The sequence below is a fragment of the Apis florea genome, unplaced genomic scaffold (assembly GCF_048593485.1).
Source record: "Apis florea isolate Af1SG1 unplaced genomic scaffold, ASM4859348v1 contig_3802_pilon, whole genome shotgun sequence".
Classification (NCBI taxonomy): domain Eukaryota; kingdom Metazoa; phylum Arthropoda; class Insecta; order Hymenoptera; family Apidae; genus Apis; species Apis florea.
This window is the reverse complement of record NW_028256863.1, coordinates 1480001-1498450: the sequence shown is the minus strand read 5'-3', so window position 1 is coordinate 1498450 and position 18450 is coordinate 1480001. Positions and strand designations below refer to the sequence as shown.

At 31.4% G+C, this 18450-nt stretch overlaps 3 protein-coding genes and 2 long non-coding RNA genes across 8 annotated transcripts; 3 read left to right on the top strand and 2 right to left on the bottom strand.

The window, feature by feature from the left end:
- Positions 1-20: 20 nt before the first annotated feature.
- Positions 21-4960, bottom strand: LOC100872724 (UPAR/Ly6 domain-containing protein CG9338). Its single transcript, XM_003692711.4, has 3 exons — positions 4722-4960; positions 2258-2485; positions 21-1387 (listed from the first exon to the last, which is right to left on the bottom strand). Exons 1-3 carry the CDS (start codon positions 4780-4782, stop codon positions 1155-1157), a joined length of 522 nt encoding a protein of 173 aa, XP_003692759.1. The 5' UTR covers positions 4783-4960; the 3' UTR covers positions 21-1154.
- A 992-nt stretch (positions 4961-5952) lies between these two features.
- Positions 5953-6718, top strand: LOC147656166 (uncharacterized). The gene is made up of 2 exons (XR_015294948.1): positions 5953-6175; positions 6237-6718. It is a non-coding gene; the product is annotated as an uncharacterized LOC147656166 (long non-coding RNA).
- Positions 6719-7760: 1042 nt separating this feature from the next.
- Positions 7761-10336, top strand: LOC100872049 (uncharacterized). Of its 2 annotated transcripts, XR_015294955.1 has the most exons (6): positions 7761-7816; positions 8271-8648; positions 8751-9089; positions 9518-9646; positions 9732-9803; positions 9886-10336. It is a non-coding gene; the product is annotated as an uncharacterized LOC100872049 (long non-coding RNA). The 2 variants fall into 2 exon arrangements; XR_015294954.1 differs by lacking the exon at positions 7761-7816 and having other exon boundaries at positions 7963-8648.
- A 42-nt stretch (positions 10337-10378) lies between these two features.
- On the bottom strand, positions 10379-12050 carry LOC100871974 (uncharacterized). Its single transcript, XM_012485152.3, has 4 exons — positions 11829-12050; positions 11536-11754; positions 10988-11122; positions 10379-10897 (listed from the first exon to the last, which is right to left on the bottom strand). Exons 2-4 carry the CDS (start codon positions 11591-11593, stop codon positions 10671-10673), a joined length of 420 nt encoding a protein of 139 aa, XP_012340606.1. The 5' UTR covers positions 11594-11754; positions 11829-12050; the 3' UTR covers positions 10379-10670.
- A 2141-nt stretch (positions 12051-14191) lies between these two features.
- LOC100867686 (uncharacterized) lies at positions 14192-17805 on the top strand. 3 transcript variants are annotated; one of them, XM_086916568.1, is made up of 4 exons: positions 14240-14680; positions 15755-15796; positions 16267-16434; positions 16626-17805. In XM_086916568.1, exons 1-4 carry the CDS (start codon positions 14479-14481, stop codon positions 16841-16843), a joined length of 630 nt encoding a protein of 209 aa, XP_086772694.1. In that variant the 5' UTR covers positions 14240-14478; the 3' UTR covers positions 16844-17805. The 3 variants fall into 3 exon arrangements, with proteins under 3 accessions (XP_012340605.2, XP_086772694.1, XP_086772695.1); XM_086916569.1 differs by lacking the exon at positions 14240-14680 and adding an exon at positions 15101-15366; XM_012485151.3 differs by lacking the exon at positions 15755-15796 and having other exon boundaries at positions 14192-14533.
- Positions 17806-18450: the final 645 nt, after the last annotated feature.

The following is an 18450-nucleotide window of genomic DNA, read 5'->3' as shown; positions in this document are numbered from 1 at the left end:
TTGTAAAAATACTGCATAGATTAATCCTTTCGATCATATATATATATATTTTAATTCCTCTGTTTCAGAATTAAAAGTGTTACATAAACATTACACTAAAAAATACAAATGTTTTTCGAAACCGAAACTACATAAATATATCGCTCGCATCTTGATAAAAAAAAACATGGGAGTTAATTGTTGAAAGTAGATTAATCGTTGATATTTACAAAGAAGATAAGAAATTCATATACACATAGCGAAAATGTTAAAATTTTGTCTCTATAATCTAAAATTATTCGATTATTAATCGCGTATGTACAGAGTATTAAAATTCGTATCTTTTGAGAAATTTTAACGATACACACATATTTTATTGCTCGTGCAATGATATATATATATATATATATATATATATTCGATCTTCTGTCAAGCACTGTAAATGGCATTCGTCGATATAAACACTGGCCAAAATTTCACATAAGCCCCTTAATTCGTATAATATATAGCTATATAATATATTTACTTATTTATAAGGTTGTGCTCAAATATGCAATTATAAATACAATATTCGAATTTTTATAAGGAACACGCGTTACAGGCGATGGAATCGTGGAATCGATTACCATAACGTTCTACATATAGACACTGTTTTAATTTTCAAATTTGGTATATAAAATCTGCTAATTCGTTATTTTTGAAACGTAGAAAATGGAAATTTCTTGTTCTCGGAATTGTATCAAAATTACACGTATCGAAATAACGATTTACGAAACGAATTTAATCGGAAAAAAAAATCTTACATCAAATTCGAATAATCAATAGCACGCTATATTTTCTCGCTTGCTTTTCAACAAATATTACTCTAATCTGTTTTTTCTTGAAATTTTATATAAATAAGAATTGTATAAAATAATATGTAATGCAAAAAAATAAATAAATAAATAAATAATTCAACTCAGAGATCTAACAAATTTTTTAATCGATTTTCTTTCATGTAGCAAATATATCACGATTCGAAACGCATTGTGAAACGACGTGGAATATCAATGAACAAATGTGATGCTTATACATGCGTATATGTGTGTGTTTCAAATTTTAGAATATGCTAAATGGAATCGTAACTCGACAAGACAATCGAAATCGATTCTTTCAACTTGGATAATTTATAAAGGTTACGCGGTCTTGTAAAAAGAGGCGAAAGCTACTGCACCAATGGTGGACAACAGTGGGAGAAGAATCCTTGGTGAAACAGAAATGGAACCGTTACAAGCGTCCTCCTCGCATAATTGGCAACTTTGTAGATCGTAAACATTGTTGACGAACTTGTTTTCGATCGCTTTGCACGGGTCGATAGTCTCCGTTTTCGCTGTCTGGCAAGTCCTCACCGTCACATCTTGATTGTTAACTGATGAACACAGTTAATTGATAAATTCGATCGTTTATGGATAAATGAACGCGATGTAAAATATAACAAAAAAGGAAAATAATAGAGACAGAAATATAAGAATATCGCAAAAATGTTAAGGCATCCGTAAACTGAGATTCCTGTGCGAAAACTTTCGCCACAGCTTTGTTAACGAGTTATTAACAAAAAATACTAGTCAATCATGAAACATGTAGTAGACAGACCGTAGCATTGGCTACGAGTTGCCGATCGAGCACGAACAGATCCAAGCAATATATTTCGAAGAAAGTATGTTGAATATTTATATTTATTTATTCATTCATTGTTTGTAATATAATTCGATATTTTTTTATCGATAAAAAAAAATATTTATTACACTCAACGCACTTTTCTTTAAGATATATTGCTAGTGGATTTGTTCGTGTTCGGTCGACAGCCAATTGTCAGCTATAATTCGACGATTTAACTAGACTACGCGCTTCATGATTGGCTAATGTTTTTCGTTAAACTGTAACGATAGTTTTTGCTTGAAATTATCCAAGGAATCTTCAATTTAAGGATGTTCCAATATTTTTAGGGCAGATACAGTATACACATACATTATACGATGAAAATATAAAAGGAAAAATATATCGAATGAAAATGTGAAATAATAATTCTTCATTCTTTTTTTTCTAAATTTGAAACTTCAGATTACGGAGAGATATAATTTCTTTCTATAAAATATGAGATTATATTTAGATAATATAAGAAAATATAAAAGTAGAAATATATCTGAAATGAAAATGTAAAATATAGTACGAAATAATAAATAAAATTCATTGATTCTTTTTCTAAATTTTACAAATTTTACAAATTCACGATTCGTACCCTTGAGAATCATTTTAGCGCATGCCATCGGGGCGGATGCTTGATAATACTGAGATTTGTCAACTTCGAAAATGATGGATATCTTATTTAAATCGTTGTGCTGTTGAATCCTTTGTTTAAACGAGTCCATGTTATTCAAAGTGCATTCTTTGATATCCTCTGTGTTCAGGTCCGTGTCGCAGCCAGGGTCCGTTAACGAAGTACACATGTAGCACTTTAATTTCTCGTCTGTAAAATCAAAACCGTTTTTTTTTTTTTTTTTTTTTTTTTAACACGAATAATATTTTTCATTTATCAAACGAACGAGTTGTTGAATGAAAAAAAACGAGTTTACATTTTATTCCTATGTCAAATAATCATCGTTACATATTTTCTTTCACAGCTAATTAGCAATGATCCGCTAATTGTGTACAAATGGTCACTCTTGTCGTCATCCTTGTACTCTTCACGTTCCTCTTCTTCAACGTGCCACTAAAATGTTGTTGAGTTGTTGGCATTGTAATATTTTCGCACGTCTCTTTTGCCACTTGACACGATTTTGACTCAAAAAATAATTGGGGAAAAAGAAACTGCTGCTCAATTTATAATCATTTAAAACGGTACTTGAAATTTAGAATTTTTAAATTTTTGTATAAACCATTTTAACCATTGTATAAGTTGAATTTTAAGCTCGTATTTCGCCTATAATATTTAATAATCGTAAAATTATTAATACAATCCTTTATGTCCACAAATTAAATTCTAATAATAAAATTTTTGATAAAACAATACATATTCTTCCTAATATATTTTTATTTATAATATTTTTCTAATATTTATAACCTTGTTTCGCATAGAAAATATCCTCTATCGAAAATCAAACGGTCGTTTGCAAAAAGTTGTACAGCATAAACTTTTTTTGTTAATAATAAATTTTTAAATTAAACACAAAACACGAAAATTAATCAGATCCGAATAAAATCCTTTTCCATTCGTTTCACACTCCTCGAACTACAAACGATTCGCAATTATGTATGGAATAAAACGAGGAAAAATCGTTAAAAATATAAATTCTCAAAAGTAGGATAAAACACAAACACGAGAATTAATCAGATTCCAAATAATATCCTCTTCATTCCTTTTCTTTTCGTCCCCAAATGGAACTTACAAATAAAAAATAATAAATCGAGGAAATATCCCGCAAAGGGATAAATATAGTGTAAAACGAAAATTACCAATAAAATTTCCAAATCCAAACGTGATATGAAATAAGAATAAAAAATTAATAATCACGATGAACCATCTTCTTCGTTTCTTTTCATACAACTATTACAACTATAAATACACAAATGGAAAACTAGGGAAAAAATGGAAATTACGTGTAGGATCTATTTAAAGAAAATACCAGTTTTCCATTTTTCCTGATTACACTTCAATATTCGAGGATTGTTTGTTTCCAAGACAAAGTAAATAATCTACTTTCCTTGGCGCCTGGTAGACGCCCCTGTGGCGTCCACGTAACATTTACCATCGTTAATTCGTGAATGTTTATAAAATCGAAAGATACGTGATTCTTGATATCTCTCTCTCTCTCTCTCTCTCTCTCTCTCTCTGTTTCTGTCTTTCTCTCTCCCTCTTCCAAGCACACGCATGTTCCGTGTGTAGTTATTATTTGGGTCGCGGAGTATCGTGGCGCCAAGAATCGCGACGTTACTTACCCTCCCCTCTCCCGTCGTAAATTGCAACTCGTAGTTCGATAAACCACGATTAACCTACAACCCTTCCACAATTTTCAAGTTATTTTTCGTGATGAAAAATAATTCGTTCGACCGTTCACGTTTTATTCTTGTAAAAGAAAAAAAGAAAAAAAAAGAGAGAAATCGATAATCACGAATATTCTAAATTTAAAAATGGATCAAAAAGTTAACGAATTGAAGTTAAAATTAATAATACGTGTTTAATACGTATTATACTTTGATGTTTGGTTATTATTATATCGAGGCTTTGATTATAGTTGTTGGATAAAATAATAAAAATTAAATATTTGACGTTGAATGTTATAAAGATAAATGTTTCGTTGATAATGATAGAAATAAATTCAAACGAGCATTTAACAAAAATATTGGAAAAGAAGATTATTGACCATCGTGCATCGAAATATTAAATAATATAACGTAATTATGTTGCATATGTACGTTCATGATGCTTCGATTCATTTTGTTAAAATAATAAATGTAATTTTTTTAATTTAAATCATACGTATATTACAAAAATAAATATTTCCTTAATGATAACAACAATAATAATAATAACAATCCCTCGAATTAATCGTTTTAATCCAAATAAATTCAAAATTTTTACAATTGTTTCTATGCTATTACTAGAACAATTATACAATATAAATATAAGTGTATCTAGCATCGACAAATTGGATCATCAGAAGAATAATTCGTAATAAATTAATGAAGGGATCAAGAACGCATACCTGAACGAACCGCCAACACGAGGGCAAGGCTGACGATTAGCACCGCGATCCTTCGATTCATTACGGAAGTGGTCGTACTTTTTTATCCTGTGGAACGAGTTTACCGTTTGAAAGCAGAATCCAAACTGCGATTCGTGGCGGAAGGTGAAGCACTGGGCACGAGGAAGGGTTGTCGTCGAGTCGACAGCCTGATCGCGAGTATGAGATTGCGAGCTTCGCCACTCACCACGCCACTCGCCACCTTCTCTCTCTCTCTCTCTCTCTCTCTCTCTCTCTCTCTCTCTCTCTTTCTCCATTTTGCCACTCCTCTCCATAGAGATTGCTTAATCGCGCAAGCCACTTAGCTTTTCTTCTTTTTCCTCCCCCTTTTTTTTTCTAAATTTGTTTTTCCAGATCGTCTCGTAAAAAATTTTCATCGAATTCATGAATTTTTTAAAAAAAAAATTTTCGAACTTTTAACGATCGGTGTGTATTTGACATTAGCTACACGTTCGATATCGGATCGGTCGATTAGGATATTTTTTAATTTTCGAAATAATTTTTTTAAATAATCGTTTTGATGGATTTACGACGATTAATAATCGTTCGATATGTGTATATAAAAAGGATCGAGAAATTTTTTTTTAAATAATAATTTAGATGGATCGATCGAATTTTTTCGAAGAGGATCGATATAGATCGATTGCAACAATCGTGAAGAATTTTTCAGAATTATTTTAACTTTGAATTTTAAAAACACATTAATACTTCAATATATGATCGATTGTGCACTCGACATAATTAAAAACGTCTTACCTCTCGAAGAAGATTAGGTAATTCCTTAATAAATTTTTTATAGTAGAATACATTTTTTATTTTAAATACACGACAAGAGAAGTTACTCGTTTTAAATTTAATCTATATACCGATATGTTTGAAAATCGGCGTGAATTTTAAGGAAAGAAAAAAAGATAGAGCAAGATCTATATGCACCTGTTGCAGTACTTGTACATTATCCGTTCTATCCGTCTCATCGAATGGATAAATATCACGTATTAACACATCTAATCACATCTTTAATCAGCTCTTTCAAAGTGTCACTTAAACGCTCGTGTAATAATGATTGGATTAAGACATTGTGCGCGAGACAATTCGCGTGGAAAATGCGATTCAGAAGATCCAAGTTTGGCAAGAATTCCAACGATTTCTCGTGGCTCGAAAATAAGGAGCCATTGGAAAGGGGGAAGGGATCGAGAATAAATTTTCGAAGCAGCAGCTTCGAGTGACGAAAAAAGAAAGGAAAAAAAAAAAAAAGAAATGGAAGGAAGAAGTGTGTGGAACACATTGAGAAACGTTAATTGTCTATTAGCCTAATTAAAATTTAACGACGATGCACCAGCCATATTTTTGCGACACGAGAGACGCGTAAATAACAATCTTAGAGGGCGCTGCTGCTCACACGCTTTTTCTCGAAGGTAATAAGATAACCGCAAACCGTGTAAACTGTTTTAAACTGAAAGATCGAATTATTTACAGAGAGGCGCACCTTTCGTCGATTTCCCTTTTGATGGGACGATTATCGAGACGGTTTCGCGACAAGGGAGTGGTTTGATAAATATTTTTTTCAAACGACAGAACGTATCGAATTATTTACTTAAACGGAAAGGAAGACGCAACTCTTTTTTTCTTTTATTACACGCGGCTCTGATCGACAAATATCGAATGCACGAACGTTTTCTTCTTGATTTATTTAAAAAGAAAAATTATTTGTGCCATGGATATATTCTTCTGTAGAAATTTCGATTTTGTCATCAAGGGATTATGATCCCGGAAAAAGTGGCGTGTGAAAAATTTTGTTTTTTGTATTTGTTCCTTTAAACTGTCATGTATCACATGTAAAATTTATGATGAAATGTATATTCGATATGTAAAAATATAAATAATATAAATAAAGTATTTATACTATATAATGTACTTATGTAACGAAAAAAATAAATAAAATATATATATACGACGTATACAGATTTAAAAATATATTTAAAATATATACGGAATTTGTACGTGAACATATAGGAACGTAAAGGTAATTTTGTTTATGAGTTAGACAAGGAAAGAAAATTAAAAAATTTTTTACGTATCTGTGGCGCCATCTCGCGTTTGGATCATGGAAGCTTCGACTTGTTAATAGGATAACAGAATATGCATGGAGGTATTTGTGACGTCACGGAGAAAGAGGGCAGCACTGTACAAGAAAAGGCGCCAATATATTCCCACTACATTCGAAAAAGTTATATTGAAAATTAATTAATAACTAATTTTTTACTAAAAATTTATGCATTTTTAGACTTGAATCTTCAAGTTAGAACCTTAAACAAGTTTCACGTATCGATTTTAATCTGAAATTTTTCTCGATTAATGATTTATTAATGATTATCATAGAGAGTGTTTCATAGACGAATCTTTATTTCGAGATCGAGTGAACGAATGATCGATTTATTCTCTCGAACAACGAAGAAATTATGAATAAAAATTATTCGTGAAAGTAAAGGAAGAAACAAGCTTTCAAATGCATAGATTTATATTTATAAATAAATTCTATATAACAGTAATATAATAATAAATTAATGAATAATGTATTGCGTATCAATGGCGTTGATCTCTATATTACGCATCAATTATTAATAAATAATTAATTAAAAGAAATTTATTGTTAAAATTGATACGAGAAATTTGTTCGAGGTTCTATCTTTAAGATTCGAGCTTAAAAGTGCATAAATTTTCAGTTACATTTTGAAGTAGTGGGGAGTATTAGGAACCACATAACCAAAAATAGTGGCACGTCTTCTTTGTCCTTCTCGCACAGTATTGCTCTCCTTCTCTGAACGTCGTGACGTCACGAATACCTCCATGCATATTCTGTTATCCTATTAACAAGTCGAAGCTTCCATGATCCAAACGCGAGATGGCGCTGATTAAAACTTTAATTTTATCAATCTATTTTTTTCTAACTTATCGACGAAATGTACTTCGTGAATATAGGAGAAAAAGTAGAAACGCATTCGTTGACAGTAGCAATATTTATAAGGTTAAAAAATATTTGAAGAGTCATCGTAAAAGTATCTATACGAAATTTTATACGAAAATATATTATTTTTTTATCGACACATAAAAATAACATTCGAATTTCGCAAAAATTTCAACTCAATTGCTCGAATTGCAAAATCGTTACACTTATAATTTTATTTATAGGTTATGCATAATTTATAAGCATACATGTTTAATACTGTTTCAGTCAGCTTTTCAACAAAATTTCATCGAAATGTTATTCACCTATTTACATTTCCTTACGACCTCTTTTCGTTCAACTGATATCCATTTTCAAATTTTTCCACCAAGTTTCTCGTATTTTTAGTAATAAATAGATCGATAAAAGTCGCAGTTCGAGTGAGATCGTATTCTAAATTTTCATTAGACAGGATCATTAATCGTGGTCTCAGTCATTTTGTTCTGTGTGTATATGTGTATGTGTGGTGAAGTATACACATAAACTTCGTTCTTTCGTAAAATCAGTTATAGAAAAGAAAACGGAATAAAGAAAGAGAAAGATAAGAAGAGGAGACGTCGCGGCGCCTATCCAGCATACAAACGACGCCGTCTAGCTCAATTTTGAATTTAACAGTTTACCATGAGATTTAGCTCAGAATATTTTCACTCAAGTTTTTAAAATATATTCTCAAATAACCTAAAAAATTGTACAGTCGATAGACGTATCTTATATCATATATATATCAAAATCAAAATATACATATAATTGAAAAGAAGAGAAATATTTTTAAGCTAAGATAAAGGTAATTTTCGTAAATAAAAAGAATTAATTGCTAATCCACCAAGTTGAACTTGACATACTTTCGAAATGTGGCATCCAATGCAATGGCATTAAAACCCAAAGTGAGTTAAGTGGCTACAGTTTAACTAATTGGAAAACTTTAGGTTAAAAATAAATTCTATTTTATATATATATATATATTCGTACAAAATTGTACTCGTAAGATTCCACGAGGAATCTTCGGTGCGCAGTAATGAAAGCATAGGTTGGTGAGAAGTGTTAGAGCGTCAGGACATTCGGCGCCACATTGCCGCGACCCAAATAGTAATAATACCGTCGGCGAAGCTTCTGTCGATGGAGACGCTGTTGCGAGTGATGGAGGACGAGGAAGAATGACCGTACACCACCTACATTTGCCTCAATCTTGGACTCTGTGTATACATTATTATTCGAGGAAATTTTTACAAGTCCTTTGGATCGGCCATGTTCCTTCTATGGTTCTCGTTTAGATTATTCTCGCCTGTCTTATGGTTACACAACGCGTGTATCGATGCGTACGTATAGTACGTATATACAGTAGTACATAACATGGCTTACTGAAATTTATTCAGTAATATTTTACAGGAAACTTTATTTAACTCGAAAATTCTGAATTTAAATATTCATTTAACGAAGAAATCAAGTTATTTTTTTATATCGAAAACTTTTTTTTAATAACAGATTAATAGAACAATACATTCTTGACATTTTTTTTTTCATGAAAATTGAGAGGTTATATTTAAAAGAAAAGAAAAAATTCATTGATTTCGTATCCTTAAAATAACAACATCTCGGTGAAAAAGAAATTACATTAATTTTCGAATTAAAAAATTGTTTATTAATATTGAACAAAAAAAAATAAGAATAGTTTCGTGAGTTACTGTATATAAAAAACAAAGAAAAATTTTAACTTGCTTTCGTAACGAGAAATATACATATTCCTGTTTTTCAGAAAAATTTCAAGGAAGACCATTAAGGGAGAGAGAAAGAAACTTTTCTCGTGTTGATAAATCAAGTTACGACACCCACGTATCCAACATCGTTGGGAAAAATTCGAGCAAGCAGATATAATAATAAGAATGTAGGTGGAAAGTCGATTGTTACTGTAATTTGTTGTACGTTGTTGATATGAATAACCGGCCAATTTGTTTATATTATCATTTCAGACAAAATCGAAACGAAACGAACGAGACTTTGCAACCAATTGCAAACAATTTTTCGAATCAATAAAAAAATGTGTAAGTAACTGTGTGTAAATAATTATTTGAAAAATTATTTATAACGAGATCAAAATGTGTTAATCAGTGGTTAATTTTACAGATTGTCAAGCGATTAACTACGATGAAACTCGTCAATATTTACCTCATGATTAGAAGTTGCATGAAGATAATTGTATCAATTACATGCAATTTTATCGGCGAACTTTAGATCAGATTCAAAATAGCGATTAGTTGTTTGGCTATCGAGGAATCCACTTTCACAGATAAACGCCGAATTAATTCACTGCTCTCTGTTTTCATACAATAGATATTATTCGCTCGTATTCTTTTATTGTAATATGAATTGGCCGATCGCCAAAAACGATTTTATTACTTTCATGTTCGGTGAAAAATTGATGGAATATTTCATTTAGGAAAATAAAAATTTAGTCGAATAAGTGATAGTTGCAGTTTTCACGAATAATTTATCATTTTTGATGAACAAGTATAGTTTTACAAACGAAATTTCAAAAAAAACGAGTTGAAGATAATAAAATTCAGACAAAAAATCACATTGCCGCTTTCCCTTTTTCTTTTTAATTTAAATAACATTCTTTCCTCGTGCTCTCGCTATATATATATATTATATATATATATTTTTTTTTACATACATTTTACATATCTTTTCATATGTATAACATACATTCTATTTCTATTACATTTTATTATACAAACAATAAGTTTGGACTTATTAAATTTATATCGTGAATGTATCAACAACTGCGTGTCGCTTTTTTTTTATACTCTACTCGTAAAGTAAAATTATTGCAAGAATGTCTTGATAAAGGAATGTCATCACGATAATCAATTAAATGTCTCCAGTCTATTTTCAATGATGCATTTGTGTCAGGTAGGATTTCCAACGAGAAAGATAATTATTTGACACAAAATATACAAAAAAATAATAGTTTTCAATGAGAATCTCGTCGATCGATTACATCCTGTACTCTTACATTCGCATACGTATTGATAACTATCACGTGGATAACGACCTCTATAACATTCCTTGTCATTGTTCCACCACTTTGCGCATTCACGTATTATTATATATTCTCGAGAATTCATAAAATAATCTAAAAATTAATCAATGTAATTAATTGATTAATTCTATTATTAAATATATTGTGATAAATTTGAAAAGGGAAAAAAATTTGTTAACTTACATATATACACAGCTTTACGACAAAATGGTTGTGACGCAGGACATGGTTTCAAATATCTTATATCTACCGTATTGATAGTACAATCTTTATCCTTTTTACTATTACATTGATAACATTTGATAGCTTTCGATTCTCCTTATGTATATCAACAATAAACATCAAATATATAAAAACAATACATCACGTTATATAATTTATTTTGAATAAACAATTTTTATATATTTCTTCATTGTTGTTTTTTATTGATATTTATAAAACAGAATATAACAAAATTTATATAAAAATTTGATTTATATAATGATAATTTATATAAAAATATGAAATTTGTCTCAATAATATAAATCGATACATATGCATTTTTGTATGCTAAATAATCATATCATATCTCTAATTTAATTTCAATAATTTGTAAATGATATATTTAATTTTCGAATTCTTGTTTTCATTTATCAACATCCAGTATACGCTTCAATTTATTTATAGTTGATAAAGTTATATTCTGTTTTATCTCTAGTTAATAAATACAATACCTTTTTTTTTAAATTTACCTCTTTGAAATACAAATAAAAGTATTAATACTTGTAATGCATTTACATTCACTCGCATTTTTAATTTTTCTTGCTTTTCTATTCAGAGTTTGATATTAATTTTTATTGAATATATCTTAATGTTATCTTCTCTTCAATTATCGATATATATATACATATATATATAGAGAGAGAGGGAGTGAGAGAGAGGGAATATATATAGAAAGAGAGAAAAAAAAGCTAAGAAAAATAAAAAGTAAATATTTATCATTAAATGTAATAATAATGGTACTTGAGAGGTTATACAATCATACCTTGATGAATTCACCGATATGAAAAATTTATTTCCTATATATTTCATTCATGTATTGAAATTCTCTAGACGATTTTTTTATCCATTAATCTATTTAGCAACAAATATTACACAAAGTGAAAAACAATCAGGATAGAATAGAAACAATTCAATTTAACAATTTTTTACCGATTTCGACGTAGAAATTTATTCGATATTTTTTGGACATAAACACTACGAAATCGATATATGAATAGTCATTTTTGTAACGTGACAAATAATTTGTTTCTAAAATTGTGTCCTTGCATTCTAAAACAGTGTTACCACATCAAAAATTCGCGATTCAAGAATTTATATAGTGATAAAAATAATTTAAAATTTTTTTTTCATTATATTTGATACAATAATAAATAATAAATAACAATTATTCGTCATAATTTATTCTATATTTTCAATATAGAAGTAATTATTATTTTTAAAAAAAAATTAAATTATCCAAGTAAAAATTTCACGTTCATTAAGTTATCACGATTCTCCTTGCACTTATATCTACACAGTGCGCTTCACATAATACAATTTATATACTCATCGGTTTACCTGAAAAATGCAATTATATATTACGATACAATATTATTTTATATTATTTTAATAATAGAATTATACTATACTTGGATTTAATAGATTTACTCTCTATAAAAATATTCCTAGCCTTATTTCGATATTATGTTTACTCGATTACTTCGCATGTCTTACAATAATTCTTTTTAAATTATTATTACATGAATTCCGAAAATAATTTGGAAAAAAGATATTAAAAAAATTAATTAAAAAGAAAACAGTTCGTTGTATCTCTAATGTGAAAACAATCCCAGGATGCTTATCACTCGGAATATAATCATCGCAAAAGTGTCAGGGACTCATCGTGTTAAATAAGTTAAACGGCATAATTCAATTGTAATTTTTAACAAATCCGTGTCGTGTCGATATATTTTTTTTTATTTTTTAATTATTAAATTTTTTTCCATTTCTCTCTAATCAAACAAAGTAAAAAAATTCATTAACAAAAAAAATTTATATATATATATATTTCATATTTCGTCTTGTCGATCCTGTTATCGAGTTGAAAGAAAAAAATTAGGTCACAAGAGCGATGATTCAGAAGCTGGTACAACAACGTAGAACGATATCCTTCACGTTCCTTTCCGTATTGTTCGCGTGCAACTCATTGCTCGCTACGCTTCCATGACATTTCATGACGTTCAGTGTGTCACAGGAAAAGGGATATTATCCACTTAGCGTGTTCCAAACCACCACTTTACGGTTCATTTGAACATAAAGCTCTACGTATATCGCCCACGGCCTTCCCTATTTAATGTCCAGCCCTGTTTTATCCATCGAAACAATCCTAAATTTTCACGATCAAACTCACGTTCGAATCATCGAGTCAAGGCTTTTGGCTACTTCTCAGGAGCAGGAGAGATCGTGGACACGTATATGTATATTGAAAACGGTGGCAGGAAGCATTAGGCAATCAATTCTAAAACGATCAATCCCAGACCTGCAAAATTGTGGGTCGAGTACATCGTACAAGTGCATTGGCGTAATTTTCGAGAGAATTTTCGAATTCGATTTTTAAAATAAACTTTTCAATGTATGTAATTTGATATCATTCTATTTATGTATAATAATGTTTGTAAACATGGATAATATTGTAATCATCTTACTAGCTTCTTTCTTATCTATCAGTTTACTAATATCGGACTCGAATGTACGTATATTTAATACACACATTTTATGAAAATAAATTTACAGATTTTAATTAACTAATATATTTCGTTAATATTAACACATTGAGAGTCAGTAATTTTATCGTTTTACTTTAATAGATCAGATTTTACGTTTACATATGACTACTTTATCGACAATAATGATAAATAAGAATTTTTACGGTTAACCATAAGAAGTTTCATAGAAGAGAGATGAAAATAAAACTCCGAGAGATCGATAGCCAGAAGAATATAAAAAATACATAAAAACAGATAATTCGTGTCTCGAGACATAACCTCGAAAAACTCATCCATTCGATACATTTGCATAACTTGACTGCCCATATAATCCACATAACCCATATATAATATTCCATATAAAACTTGGAAAAGCTTGAACGAAGAAAAATGAAATCAATCAAATCCTCCACTCAAAAATATCACCCAAAATTGATCCCTCTCCAACTTTCAATTAACCTATTGAAATGAACGAAAGGCGCAAAACCATCGAGAAGAGTCTTTTCCTCGATTTCCAGTTTGTTGGTCCTTCGATTCGATCATCCTCTCCTCTCGCTTCTCAATCCATCCCGCTCGTATCCGGTGGTGCAGGCATCGTCGTGGCCGCCTTCCAGTCGCGGGCTTGCGCTGCAATCGCGGCGAGGAAACGGCCAGTGCTTCACCAGCTGTCGAGGCCGAATGGTTGGCCTCGTCAACCCCTTCGTCTGACCGCGTTTTCTCTCTCTTTCTCTCTTTCGCCCATTGTCTCTCTTTCTCTCTCTGCTCGTTCTCCTCTCCTCCACCGCCCTCTCGATCCGTCGGCCTCGTGGTCCGTCGAGGAAGGTGGAATTATAAGGTGGAAGGAAGTGGGTTCGACAACGCAAGGATTTAACAACGCAGGGAGGAAAGATGAGACGCATCGGCATCCTCGTCGTTTGCCTATTGGTCGTGCTCGGTTTTTACGGTAAGCGTCGACTCTTGGGTTGGACTCTTGGTTCAACGATCCAGGGGGGAAGAGGGCGAGTCCGCTTCTATATCGATCCTCGTGTGCTGGCTAGCTTTCGTGCTGGCTACTTTAGTTTTTCGGCAATTGGATCGGTATGGTGGCCCGGTAAATAAACAGTGAATCGTGTTCTGGTGGTGGAACGTTAGCAGGGATGTTAAATTTATATCATCATTTTTCAGTGACAGTATTTTGTAAAATATTAAATTGGAATTAGAATTGTTGAAAATATGATATGTAAAATGGTGTGAAAATATGGTTGATAAAATTGTTGTGAATTGAAATTCGTGTTCTTCGATCGCAAATAATTCTATGTATTTCGTCGTGAAATATTACGATTGTGAAATACGATACGATAAATTTTTCTCGTGAATTCGTGTTTTCTTTTGATCCATAGTACGATAATCGGTGAAATATGCATCGTAATTTCTAATATACGAATAAATATATAAATGGATAAATAAAATGTTATTGCAATTGTGACATCTCTGTGAGGCGGATAAAAGAGATAAAATAGATAAAAGAGATAAAAGAGATAAAAGAGGCCGAGGCGCGTCGTCGTTTCGCGTCTATTGACGCAATTATTAAATTATGCTTATTATTACGAGAGAAGTAGATTGATTCAAGTTTCTTGGTTAAATTTAAATTTTACTCCTTTTTCCCCAATTAACGGTAATATTAGCCAATGAAGTGATAATACACCCTGCTCGAAAAGTGGATCGGCTTGCTTCCTCATTGTGTTTAAACGCGGTGTTTAGTGTTTTGACCGATTTAACCATAACGACGGGATAGATGTACGCACGTATATACACACGCGAAAGGGGAAAAAAATCGAAATATCGAGCAGCTATCGCGCGGTTAAATGATCAGAACGAGAAATGTATTTGATCGACGAACGTTTTAATTCAACCAAAAATGGTGGAGATCAATGACGACTCTATGCAATGGGCAAATCAAATTTTTCATACGAGTTGAAAAATCTGTTTATGTCATAGATTGAAATTGTACTGTTATTTCGTATTTTTTTTTCCTTTTTTTTTTAAATTTTTAATATCGACCCAAAAATTTTTTTAAATTATTTTTATCGTCGCTATTTATATTCTGAAACTGTGAATGATGATAGAAATAAGATTAAAAGCGCGAAGACAACCGCGTAAACTTATTGTGGATATGCATTTCTAGGGCACGTAGCTGCATTGATTTTTATACGACTTACGGTCAGAGGTACAATGAACCTTCTTCTTCTTTTTCTTATTCTGCTGGAATACCGTAGAATCATTTTTAAAAAAATTTTTTTTTTTTGATCTTTTAAAAAATAAATTCGCTTCGATATTTAATATTTAATATTCTGTTCAAATACCCTTTTCTTTGACTTTTTTCGTTAAAAGCTGTAATTCGATATTTATTCGATGTTTAACAATAATTAATTTTGTCTAAACATAATGACCTATATAACGCGGAATATTGGTACGCATCGCCATGGAGATAAATCTCGCCGCGTTATTTTCTCTCCACCGTGACCTCTCTTATCATCACCCGTTTTCCAACAACATTATTCGTAATCTCTCCAGTTTTCGTAGTATGTATCCATACGTTACATAACGGATATTAATACAATTAAATCCCCTATCCGACAATAACGATAAATTTCCTCCACGAAAATATGAAAATTTAATTTCTCTCTCTGACTCCAGGTATAAACGCGATGCAATGTTATCTCTGCAACAGTCACAACGACAGCCGATGCGCCGACGAGAATCCACCGGACGCGTTGAAAAAAGATTGTTCCGATCTGAAGAACGGCGCAAAATACACCATGTGTCGAAAGATCACGCAAGTCATCGAGTTCAGCGTTAATGGACGTGAGTAAAAAAAAAAAAAAAAAGAAAAGAAAAGTTCCAATCAAGCGTATTTAATTTTTTAACCAAGTCTATTTTACCAACCGCGTAATGTACGCGTCGATAACCGTGTAACGGCTGCGCCAACTCGAGATATTATTGCACAAAGTAATAACCGCGCATTGAACCGTCCAATCGTGTGTTTTCTTTAACAGTTCCACCCGACACGAGAGTGATAAGAGGCTGCGGATGGGACGAGTCGAATTACAAGGGGAAGTGTTACCAGAGGAGCGGTTTCGGTGGCCGCCAAGAGGTCTGCTCGTGTTTGACAGACTTTTGCAACACTGGTACACCGAGCGTTCTACCGCCAACGTCGCTGATCGCCACGTGCGTCGCCGCCAGTGTCCTTCTAGCGTATATGCGTAATAATTAATTTCCTCGAAAGTAAAGAAAAAAGATAAAAAAAAAAAAAAAAAAGAAAAAGAAAATAGGGAAAATATCGACATACTCTTTTTCGACATATTTGGTCGACGACAAAGATCAACATTCCGCGAGTTCGAGATCGTTAGTTATAGAATATTCGAGTATCGTATCGTATGTAAGTAAGAAGGATGATATGTGAGCAAGAGAGACGGAAACTGACGATCTCGAAAACGAACGAGAAATTTGAATTTTACGCAAAAAAAAAAAAATTCTAGAGACACTGTGCAGTGGCTTCCTCTCCTGTCCATCGGGTTCAAGAAATTAAAAAAGAAAAAAAAAAAATATCGTAGGTTTAGATGAGATTATGCGTATACGTATACAATGCTGTTTCTCGAGAGGGGAAAGATCGCTTTTTAACGGAAAGAAACGAAATAAAAACGATGTTGAAAGACGCGAAATTTTTCAATCAGAATTTTAGATCTTTATCAATTTTTAACCGGGATAAAACGATTGTATAAGGGATTCGGGGACGGTAGGATAATACGATTTTTTGGTACTTTTTAGACGTCGAAACAGCTTGGCGAGTATTTCCTCGATCGTGTATAATTCTTCTTGGGGGAAAAAAAAAAAATAAATAAATAAATAAAAAAAAAAAAAAAAAAAATGAGAAAAAATTTCTTCAATTTAGGTGCTAAAGGTGCGACGACCGTTGTCGCATTGTGTTCACTCGACAATTTTCTCTCTCTCTACGTAGAGCTTAAGAATGACATTGACACAACATATGTAATAATTATGCAACTTGTTGAAAGTCTATACTATATGTTATACAGACAGATCTTCGCGAGAAAACATCGATTGTACGATATATGTATTGTTTTTGTCTGCGAAGCAGAAAAAAAGAAAATATATATATATATATATAAATATATAAATATATATTTATATATATATATATATCAAGGTTGCGAAGAATCACCAAGTTTCTCTTATTTTTTCCTTCGCCCTCTGTCGAACGGATGATACAGTAAAATATAATTTATTTTACGAATTTTACGAAAAAAAAAATCGATCGATCTATCGACCGTACTTCCTCAAATTGTTGAAAAAAAAAAAAAATTTCCTATACGTTATACACGTGCAAAAAGTATATAATTATAGAAGGATTCTATCGTAAAGTTGTTTGAATATCTCGTTGCTCGTAAAAATGCGAAAATACGATAATCGATAATCGGGTGGTTCGTAAATACATTAAAAAATTGTTCGACGATGGACGAACTTTCGATCTTTTATTCGATTCGTAGAAATAAATATCATTGTTGCGAGGAAAAATTTTCCCATTTCTTTTTTCCATTAAATAAAATAAAACGACGGATCCCGGATATTTAAATAATACGATCGTTTCCTCGCACGATAAAGCAGGGAATTGATGGGGCGACGCGATTAACGCACGATTTAATCGGCAATGTATTTTCCATGATTAATTTATCGGTAATAATATTTGTGTGCACGAGATTAACAGATTTTGGGATATTATCGGGGGAAATTTATATTTAAAATTAAAATTTTGGACAAAAATTTATAACGAGCCGTACGTCAAATTTTTTCGCTCGTTTCATT

Excerpts from the sequence above, each read along its gene's own strand:
- LOC100867686 (XM_086916568.1), top strand. The coding sequence starts at position 14,479 with ATGAGACGCATCGGCATCCTCGTCGTTTGCCTATTGGTCGTGCTCGGT. Across the intron at positions 14,681-15,754 it reads TGGATCGGTATGGTGGCCCG|GGCACGTAGCTGCATTGATT; the intron begins GTAAATAAACAG and ends ATGCATTTCTAG. Across the intron at positions 15,797-16,266 it reads TATACGACTTACGGTCAGAG|GTATAAACGCGATGCAATGT; the intron begins GTACAATGAACC and ends CTCTGACTCCAG.
- LOC100871974 (XM_012485152.3), bottom strand. The coding sequence starts at position 11,593 with ATGCGAGTGAATGTAAATGCATTACAAGTATTAATACTTTTATTTGTA. Across the intron at positions 11,123-11,535 it reads TTTATTTGTATTTCAAAGAG|GAGAATCGAAAGCTATCAAA; the intron begins GTAAATTTAAAA and ends GATATACATAAG. Across the intron at positions 10,898-10,987 it reads TCGTAAAGCTGTGTATATAT|ATTATTTTATGAATTCTCGA; the intron begins GTAAGTTAACAA and ends ATTAATTTTTAG.
- LOC100872724 (XM_003692711.4), bottom strand. The coding sequence starts at position 4,782 with ATGAATCGAAGGATCGCGGTGCTAATCGTCAGCCTTGCCCTCGTGTTG. Across the intron at positions 2,486-4,721 it reads CGTGTTGGCGGTTCGTTCAG|ACGAGAAATTAAAGTGCTAC; the intron begins GTATGCGTTCTT and ends TTGATTTTACAG. Across the intron at positions 1,388-2,257 it reads CGCTAAAATGATTCTCAAGG|TTAACAATCAAGATGTGACG; the intron begins GTACGAATCGTG and ends TGTGTTCATCAG.